Raw genomic sequence first — 9,528 nt, 5'->3', positions numbered from 1 at the left:
GGGATTCAACAAACTAATTATGTAAATTTACTGCAAATATCTATTCAGAGTACCCACTCAATTACTTGAAACTGACCATACTTCAGAGTAGAATGATGCAGGAATAAACACGATAGTGCAATATAACGCAGAAAAACCCGAAAATTCTACGATATTCCGTTGTCGACATCTGGATCGATTTACAAAAGGCACCCGAACAGTCGACAGTTAGTGCATCAATTGAGAATAAATAAATGCGTTAAAGTAAATCTCCATAAGCGCTGATATAGATACTGCTGCCAAAGGGAGGTGCCATTTAGATTATCATAACGATCAAAAAGTTCTCCACCCGAAAGGGAAATGGAGTCTCGTGAAGACTTTCTACAGATACTGTGACTGTCTGCTGGGCCGGGGTGAATTACCGAACGTCCTATAGCATTTTCCGATATATGTGTTGCCCTAGACATCAGGTGATTACAAAACGCCTAAATAGAAGTTCACTGCAGGACATAAGTTCATTGATTGGAACTTCAGTAGAGCCATTGAATTTATTAAATTCAATGTAGAGCATTGGCAAAATCGCAAAAAATGCGAGAGGTATTTGTCTTGTCTTAAAAGTTAAATTGCGCTTTTCCCACTGTGTAGAGTACTCCATAGAAACCAATTCAGACAATTAAAATAAGACTTCACACTCAATTAAAATTCTTTTCATTCTTGTTTTGGCATCCACAAATTGAGATTTGAGTACCTACTTTAATAAATTACCCTCAAGTTAATGTCGCTATATTATGTTTTTGTTTGCCAAAGACACACCACTTTACGATCTATAATTTTCCGCCACATTTTATGTGTACCGAGGCCCATTGTATAAAAATAAGTAGGTAAATTCTTTCTGTAAGCTAATTTAAACTGCACCTAAAAATAGTTTAACGCCAAAAACGTAAAGAATCCGAAATATTTGGCCGTTGCCGCGTCAGATGCGTTAGTTTGATCAAAAAACGAAAACATGGGAGAAAAAAGACAAAAATTCATTTCTCTCGTTAAGTATCGCAGCGGCAATCCGCTTTATTTATATACACGTAATGTTTCGGTCAATTCTCATCACATAACTGAGCGTCATCATTACGAATTACCACATGAAGGCCGATAGAACAATCAACTCGAAATATCGAACAAAAAGTATCAGTCTGAAACCGTCATTTGCGAGAAAGTATAGGCGCGGTAGCTTTATTATTCGCATAAATTTGCGTGATTAGCAATGGTACTTAAGCTTTTTTATGACGACGTGTGTCCGACTAGTCGTGCCGTACTTTTGACTGTGAGAGCATTGGACTTGGCAATTGACCTGCAGGAAGTGAATTTTTTTAGTAAGGAACAAAACTCAGAATTAATTAAGGTAAGTGCTTTTGCTTATAGACTTTTCGCAGTTAACGATTTGTGCAGTTAAATCCTTTGGAGAGGCTTCCAACTTTAGTTGATGATGAATTAGTAATAAGCGACGGACACGCGATTTGCGCGTATCTTGTAGCAAAATTTGGATCTAACTCGAACTTATACCCCCAAGAATTAAACAAGCGAGCGTGGTTGACGAGAAATTATATTTTAATTCCAACGTGCTTCTTCCACGACTAGATCATTTACTGGTGAGTGCCTCTGGTGTCTTCCAAAACTTACGCGCGTTGTTTCAGTTTCCGATATTGTTATTTGGTGTCAAAGAAATACCGAAGGAGAAACTGTACGCGTTGAAAGAAGGGTATCAAATTTTGGACACGTTCCTCGAACGGGGGCCATTTTTATTGGGAGAAACAGTTACAATTGCAGATTTCTGTTGTGTGTCATCAATTAGTACATCCAGTATACTGTTACCGGTATCTTCAGAGATGTACCCTACACTGTTTAAGTGGTATCAAAAGTGCAAAGCCCTACCATACTATGATAAGGCCAATGGGGTTGGGTTAAATAAAGCCGACACTCTCATCCAAAATAAACTTGGAGGCGCTTACTGCAAGATAATTAGTTGAGGGCAAATATTGCGCTACTGCAATGCTTATGGGTTTTTTTACTTATTTATGCATGAATTATGGGCATGTTCCGTGTGTGGTGAACGGGAAAACGTGCGTCACTCATAATAATTTATGTCTATGAGGATGTGCATTACTTACACGCTGTTTTTTTGTGTACCTACTACATTCAAAATGTCGATATCTGTGTCTCATTAAACGCCTGAAGGGCAAGCAATTTTTGTTTAATTCCCAACTCGATGCAGGGAAGGGTTAAAAGTATACCTGCGGAGATTGAGATAATCAATAAACGGTAGGTTGCCGTGGTAACGCTATTATATTTTAAACCAACAGAGACAAAAAAGCTCAATTATGGAAAACTGAAACGGGCAGACGTGTCAATTTGCAAGCAAACGCCCCAATCACTGAATGAAAGACAAATACTGTCGACCAGAAAAAGTAAAACATGGCCTGTTCTATAACTTTCTTTCAAACCAACACTTGAATATAAGTATTTCTATCACATACATAAGCGCCATAAGTCCAGAAATCTGTCTTTCATATTAGTCAAGTGATATTTTGACACTAAATCAACAGAATTCGCAAAAGTCGAGTGCACGGAGAATCTAAAACCTTTCTATGTCTAAAAATCGTCCCTGATTTGTTCCAAAATCCACAAGACTAGGGATCTGGTCTGGAAATCAACAACTGTCAACAGGTGCCGACACGTGAGAAGGCGAAAGATCACGCATCCCTACTATTCATATTCTATTAATTGCACCTATTAGTGCGCCACTGAGCTGTTCCTGCACACCCAAAATTAGTCATCTGCGCATAGTTTTTAGATGTGATAATTCCTTTACTTGCTTAATCTGATTTGTACAACTTAATTTCCACAGTCTTGATTATTTCACTTTTTTACTTCTCCCTAAAACATTAATATGACTCGGATTCATTTCTTGTGTGAACCTTGCTCACCAACAAAATGATAGCTTTTGTAATTTTGAGATAACTTCTTCCAGTTATTCCAGCAATGAGACCGCAATGGAAATGGAATGTTTCAATAAAAGGTTGTTGCCACCTTTGATTCTTCTTCTAAATGTTTCCTGCTTGGTTATCATGCAGCTATTTTCAACGGAATATCAGACGACCCAATCACCCTTTGTGAGTACCGTCCTCCGACAATCTGTTCTTCTTTTTGAGATATAAGGAATAATTTATATCCGATCACGATAAGGAGCCGAGAGGGAGGCTATGGTTGGTAGAAATTAATTCCTTTCGTTGAAACCTTTCATTAGAGTACCATGAAGGATAAAATCAGTCCCCCCCCCCCCCACTCCTCTTTTGATAAGGAGTCAGAAAGTAGGGCGGTAGTTGGTAGAAAACTGTTCCTTTTGCTGAGATCTTTAAGAGTCGCGCAAGAAAGTTATATTTTGTAGAAATCGACCTTTCATTAGAACACCGTGAAGGATGGTAGTACGTGTGTTCACCTTCCCTTCACCCTCCCATTTTCAAAAACTTTACTTGACACCACTAAAGGCATGCGTATGCAAATTTTGAGATTAGTTAGTTGTCGCATGTAAAAGTTGGGCACGTTTTACTTCCAAAAACAGCCTCCCAAGAAATAATTCATGGGGGCCCTCAAGGATACATAGGCTACATATTGAAAAAAATTTCAGGATTCCCCTAAAAGTAGTTCAATGCCGCAGAAGTGGGCGGACGGACAAAACGCAAACAATAGCACATTTTTTTAAATTTTTAAAAAATGTCCGCACACACGGCAAGCATTTTTGGTGCTACGACAAGGCACATTTTCCTCAAAATAAGAATGTCATTTTTTAGAAACTAAACGTGCAACTGACAGAGAAATCCATGACAAGATAAACAAAGGTAAGTTCTAATGCGAGAAACTGCCGAAATTCTCTTTTTTGAGATTTAATATAAGATTTACGGTATATAAAAAGTGAGTATGTACCAATATAAATTTGATGTCACAATGACAACTAAACCAACCCATTGACCCAAAGACTTGCTATAACTAGACTGCGCTTAACGTATCTAAGGTGTTGTCGACACAGTATGCAACACACAATGCACGGCGGGGCAAAAATCGCAGAGATGATGTGCAATATAATGAAATGAGCTCTTATTTTAGATGTTCCGTTCATTAATCATTCTCGTGATTAGCTCGAATTAGTAAACAGATAAATTTCTGTTGAGAATAAACCAATAAAACTTAGGTTAACTTGTGCGTGTACATGTACTCTCTAGATAAAATTTTAAACAATATGCAGATTTCCAACGGATAAAAGTTTAAAGGGCCAATGGATCAGAGCCATTCGAAGAAAAGTTCTTGTGTGAGATCGAAGGGACTTCAGCGCATTTTGTGTGGCAGATCAGTATTCTATTAGCCACTTTCGACTCAACCATCAATAAAAGATCTTGTCGCAAGCTACCACATTTGCTTTGTCGGTACCCGCTTCCCACTTTCCGCGTGCACCCGCAATTCGCGTTTAAAGTTTTGACTCCATCATCAGTAAAATCTTGTCGGGGGCTACCATATTTCCTTTGTCGGTATCCACTTCCGATGTCCCGTTCCCTTCCAATGCGCGTTTGAAGATTTGACTTCACCATCGGGAAGATCGTGTCGGGGGCTACCACATTTCTTTTTTCGGTGTATACTTATATTACACCCACATGTTGGTGGATTTCGCTAAAAACCTGCCACAAGGTAGTAATTAATTTTTGGGGCACTTCTCATTGCTCGATCTTCTATTGGCGACAGGAGAAAGAGAGACAGCGATTCGAGATTTACGAAACGTTAAACCGCTTAACAAAATTCGCAACGGAACATAAAAGGCGCCCGAAGTAGACTACCTCTCGAAGACGCGCGCGCGCCTTGCAAAAGGTCGTTAATTTCGCCCCTAGGACAAAAAATAAAATTCCGCCACGCAGGAGTTGTGCGCGTTTACAACATCTTTCGACGACACCAATTTGAAAAGAATCGGACCAAAACTGTAGTAGAAGATAGGAAAGAACTGAAAAACCTTCACGTTAGTACACTACGCTCGAGGATGACGCCCAAAAGTCGCCAACCCCACATCCATTTGCAGCCAGCCAGCCAGCCAGCCAGCCAAAGTGAGATTAAAAGCTACTTTTTACAAATAAATTTGCAAAAATGCGCTAAAAATCGTGGATTGTTTCACGTATCAAGCGATGCATTAAAAATTTCCCAAATTGCTGAAAATGTGTTCAGGTTTTCCATTCAATCCACACCACACCGCGTTGTAAACAAAATGGTTATCAGCAGTCTAAGAAAAATAAATAACAGTTACAGCCCATTTGGGTCTTTGGATATGCATATATTGAATCAAAATTTATTTATTTATTTATTTATTGTCCCTCTTGTTCTAGGCCCTCAACAGGCTTACGCACAATTACAGAGTGACCCGCATAATGCTTTTTAGAGGTACCTCTGCAGAAGGTCTTAAGTTGTTCTATACTACTCCGGTATTTACCTTGCGAATTAGGAAAACTGCAGGAGAACCTAATTTGGAGTAGCCGGCAGAATGCTCGAAACTGATCTAAGGAAATTCTCATCTCTGCCACAGATACAAATTTCACCTCAAACCAGGTTCGAACACCCGACCTCCGGATGTATAGCCCAATGCTCTACCACTGAGCTATAAGCCGGTCAATCTGCTTAATAATCATATCTTACTACTTACATCTTTAGTTTTAAGAGTATATTTTCCCATACGTGTTCACCACCAAAATACGCATATAAATCCAATTAGGACTAGAGTAAGGCAGTTATATACCAATTTAGTTCAAATAAAATACCAATAAATTCGATTAAAACAGTTAACAGTTATATGTTATCTTTTTTTGCTACTAAAATTTAGAATAAACATATGCTAAAGCAAGCTGCAGAACGTACGTCTGCCCCGCGATGAATAGTTGGTTGCCTATCATATCTTGACAACAGGCGTTTATAGTAAAATCTACGTTACGCGCGGTCTAGTTATAGCAAGTCTCTGCATTGACCAACTTTTTGATTATGTTTGTGACGCATCCTATGACTTGATTTCATGTACTCTATAGTTCAGTGCATTATCTCAACATAACCTCAAATTCTGCTAATGACTGCATCCAATTTAGTACAAAAACAAATTCCCTTGGAGTAGTTTTATCCAGAAGCGTCCTTTCGATCTGCTGTTGGCTGTTCTCCATTCCTGATTAAATTCAACTCAACATCAATAACGGGGTTAAATTCAAAATCAGGCAGATAACGTTTGGGTTGATTGGTGATCGCCGGTTATCTTTAAGGGTAAGTAAATTTTACCGTATTACTCCATTATCCTAATTTAGCAGTTAAGTTAACAACTGATGGGCCATCCTCTGAGTCTTTTTGTTTAAATTTTGATTCTCATGTATAGGTAAAGTATACAAATAATATCCGTGCATGATGTCATATCGTACTCGACGACCGCGTTCTCGAACCCCTCCTCGAATGCATGCCGCTGAAGTTGCCTCCAGCGTGCGGGGCTCCGGAGGTTTTCGAGGAGATATAGATAATCGTCGCGAGCAAAGAAGACCGCTCGAGCGTAACAACGACATGAAAAAAAGCCATTGGGAGCCGCGGGTTCAGCGTAGCCGAAGTCCGCGACCGAAGGGAACCGCACGTAGGAGCTCCAGTTCCGATAGGAAGCACGTTCGTTTCTCTAGATTCTCAGACGAGGGACAGGCGCACTTCGAGCAGCCAAAGGCACCCGCGGTAATTGAAAAGCCGACAGCCTTCCCTCCGGAAATGACTCGCTCTTGGCAGCAGCCTCCTGTGAAGTTCTCGCCGCCGCCGAGATTTCCTCCGAGCGATTTTAACACCGAACATTTTAGAGGAGCGGAGAAAGGTTTCACGTCGGCCCCGAAACAGTCGTGGGGTAAGGACGTTATGGTTGTCATGGATGATCACGATGAGGAGGACTTTGGCTTGCCGGTTAATTCGACGAAAGGGGTTGTAGGGCAAAGTGTTGCGAGTGCAAGATCTATGAGTCAGTCAGGTGCGTTTTTTGAGCTTGTAGGTGTTGAAACAGCCTTGACTGAAGGCCATTCAAAGTCTGCTCCAATGATCGTTATATAAGATAGTATTCGCTTTTAAGGTACCAGATTAGATTGACACAAAAGTACTACCAAATTATGAAATCAAACTTCCTACTTTTGTGTTTTAAGAAAATTGACCATCAGTTCTACAGTAGATCTAACGATGTTTTATGGTATTAAGTGTAAGAACCACTTAGAAGTATATGGAACGAATTCCTGTTGCAAGTACTAAGCTTCATAGCCGAGCCGCCTATTATTACCCCAGGTGCTCATTTTTAACGAGGCCCTGTCGCCTTCATGAAAAAGATCATTATATCTTAAATTTGCATGTCTTATTCAGTTGAGTGGGGATAAAACTATTGACCAATGGTGATTTGTTCTGGATTGTTTGACAGCAATTTTTTGGAAAGGTTTTTTGATATTTTAATACACTTTGTTTCTTGCGTCAAAAGAATTTCTTTTGGATACAACAATTTTGGATCATTTGATCGACAAATATTGATCAAATTGTTATTGATATTGAGTTTCAGGAGTTACCTACTTGAGCCATAGATTAAAAAAACAATTTTAATCTATGCTTGAGCTGAAAAGATTTTGGGCAGAACGCGCCTGCGCAGGTGTGCGGGTGGTAGTATTTGTGCTAGCTACCCATTTTTGAACAAGGCCTAAAACGCGTGTTTTTTCCATTATCATTATTATCAATATTAAATAAATGTAATTTTCCCTACAACTTTCAGGAGGAGCAAAATCTGAGTCAAATTATTAAGCAGATTTTCATCAACGAAAATTGTGTTGGAAGAGCTCTTCTGATGGTAGAACATTTTCAACTGAAAGAATAAAAAAATGCTGCCTTTAAATGTTCCCGACTAGGAGGATAAAACAAGCAAACTTTGGAGTACATACACATTTTGTTTGAATGGTCTTTAGGTAGAAAGTTCAAACTATAATGTGTTGTGGATTATGGATGGACCTATTGAAGCCACTTACTTTTCGTCACTTTAGTTGTTTCAGTTTATTTTACAAAAATCAAAAACAAATAAAATGCGGCAGTGGAAACTCTCATAAATATTTAATTTAAATATTAAATAATGAAAATATCCCTGTGATTGTCTTTCTGTAAAGTGTGGGTTCCTGTCCTTAGTCTATCGTCTTCTCATCACATTTCAAAAATAACTCATCACTGTAAACACAAGCTCTGAAATATACATTGATCTCCATTGGGATGTAACTACCTTCCAAACTAACCCCACAGTGTGCATTGGTGTCGGTGGTAACTTACTCAGATGGCTGATCACTGACTATTTCAGAATTTTTGTTTCACAGGCGAATCGCCTACCTGCCACTGCCGCAACCCCTATTGAACTTGCTCTTGTTTGCCAGATGGACCGATACAAGCAGAGGAAGGTTAAGAAACGTAGAATCAGATCTCATAAGCAACAGGCTAGAAGCAATGCGCGTAAAGGAAAGAGGCGTAAGGAAATACTAATTATTGAATACTTAAGACATCGTTTTCGGCGTAAACTGATTTTGTTTCAGTCTTATATACACTGTGTCTGAGATAAGGAGGGTATGGGCATTCTAGAGACGGTAAGAGAAACAAATTTGGTTTAATGGAAGAAAAGTTGCGTATTTAAAGATCTAAGGAGGTCTTGGAAATCCCCGAAATATTTTTTGATTTTTGAAATTATTTTTTTCTGGTGTTGATATTTAACGAAACGTTGGATTAAAATATTACAACTCCACTTTAAAGAGTATGCTGTGGAGAAGTGTCATTGGTTTTGCTCTAGGTCAAATATTAACGCTGGGAATAAATAGTTCGTAAAATCGAAAAATCCGATTTTTTTCAAAATATTTCAAAAACCAAAACAATTTTCAGGGGTTTCTAAACGCTATCTTCTTAGACCTTTCGTTGTGCAACTTTTCTCCCATTTTAACAAATTTATGTCACTTATCCCTTCTAGAATGCCTATAGTGGCCCTCCCTATCTCTTACACACTGTATAGTAGAATGTTGTGTGTTTGAGTGTTTGGTTGAGACGTGTATCTCAGCTGTTTTTAAACATAGAGACCTGTGGTTTTCGCGACCCTGGTCACTTTTTTGTGAAACTTTTAATACCACAAACAGAATCAAGCTAGCTACGTTGGTTCTGAGATACAGGGTGAAAACGAAAAGTTTGACTTTTTGGGATTTTATCATATTTTAGTACCCATATAAGAAAAAAAAAGGTAAAAACTGCTTGTAGATATTTTTACTTAAAAACCAGTGGCGTAGTAAAAAAAATTTTGGACCACCGTTTTTGAGATTTGGTCGCAAGTTGGTATTTTTCAAAGGTAACACTCTGTATATCTTATGTTATAGCTAATGTTTTGAGTTCTTTTTTCTGATTACATTGATGTATTACAACCTTTGTTTTTTTATACTGTGTCCGAGATAAGGATGTCTGTCATGA

The 9,528-nt window shown here is 38.7% G+C and overlaps 1 protein-coding gene and 1 pseudogene across 1 annotated transcript; both read left to right on the top strand.

Annotated features, from left to right (window-relative positions):
- The first annotated feature begins 857 nt into the window (after positions 1–857).
- Positions 858–2,213, top strand: LOC116173964 (annotated as a pseudogene).
- Positions 2,214–6,112: 3,899 nt separating this feature from the next.
- On the top strand, positions 6,113–7,803 carry LOC116174956. The gene is made up of 2 exons (XM_031492994.1): positions 6,113–6,309; positions 6,419–7,803. The coding sequence occupies exon 2, from the start codon at positions 6,445–6,447 to the stop codon at positions 7,117–7,119; it is 675 nt and encodes a 224-aa protein (XP_031348854.1). The 5' UTR covers positions 6,113–6,309; positions 6,419–6,444; the 3' UTR covers positions 7,120–7,803.
- Positions 7,804–9,528: the final 1,725 nt, after the last annotated feature.

This window comes from Photinus pyralis, unplaced genomic scaffold, assembly GCF_008802855.1.
Source record: "Photinus pyralis isolate 1611_PpyrPB1 unplaced genomic scaffold, Ppyr1.3 Ppyr1.4_LG6, whole genome shotgun sequence".
Lineage (NCBI taxonomy): Eukaryota > Metazoa > Arthropoda > Insecta > Coleoptera > Lampyridae > Photinus > Photinus pyralis.
The sequence above is the reverse complement of the archived record's forward strand: the minus strand, read 5'-3'. Positions and strand labels throughout refer to the sequence as shown.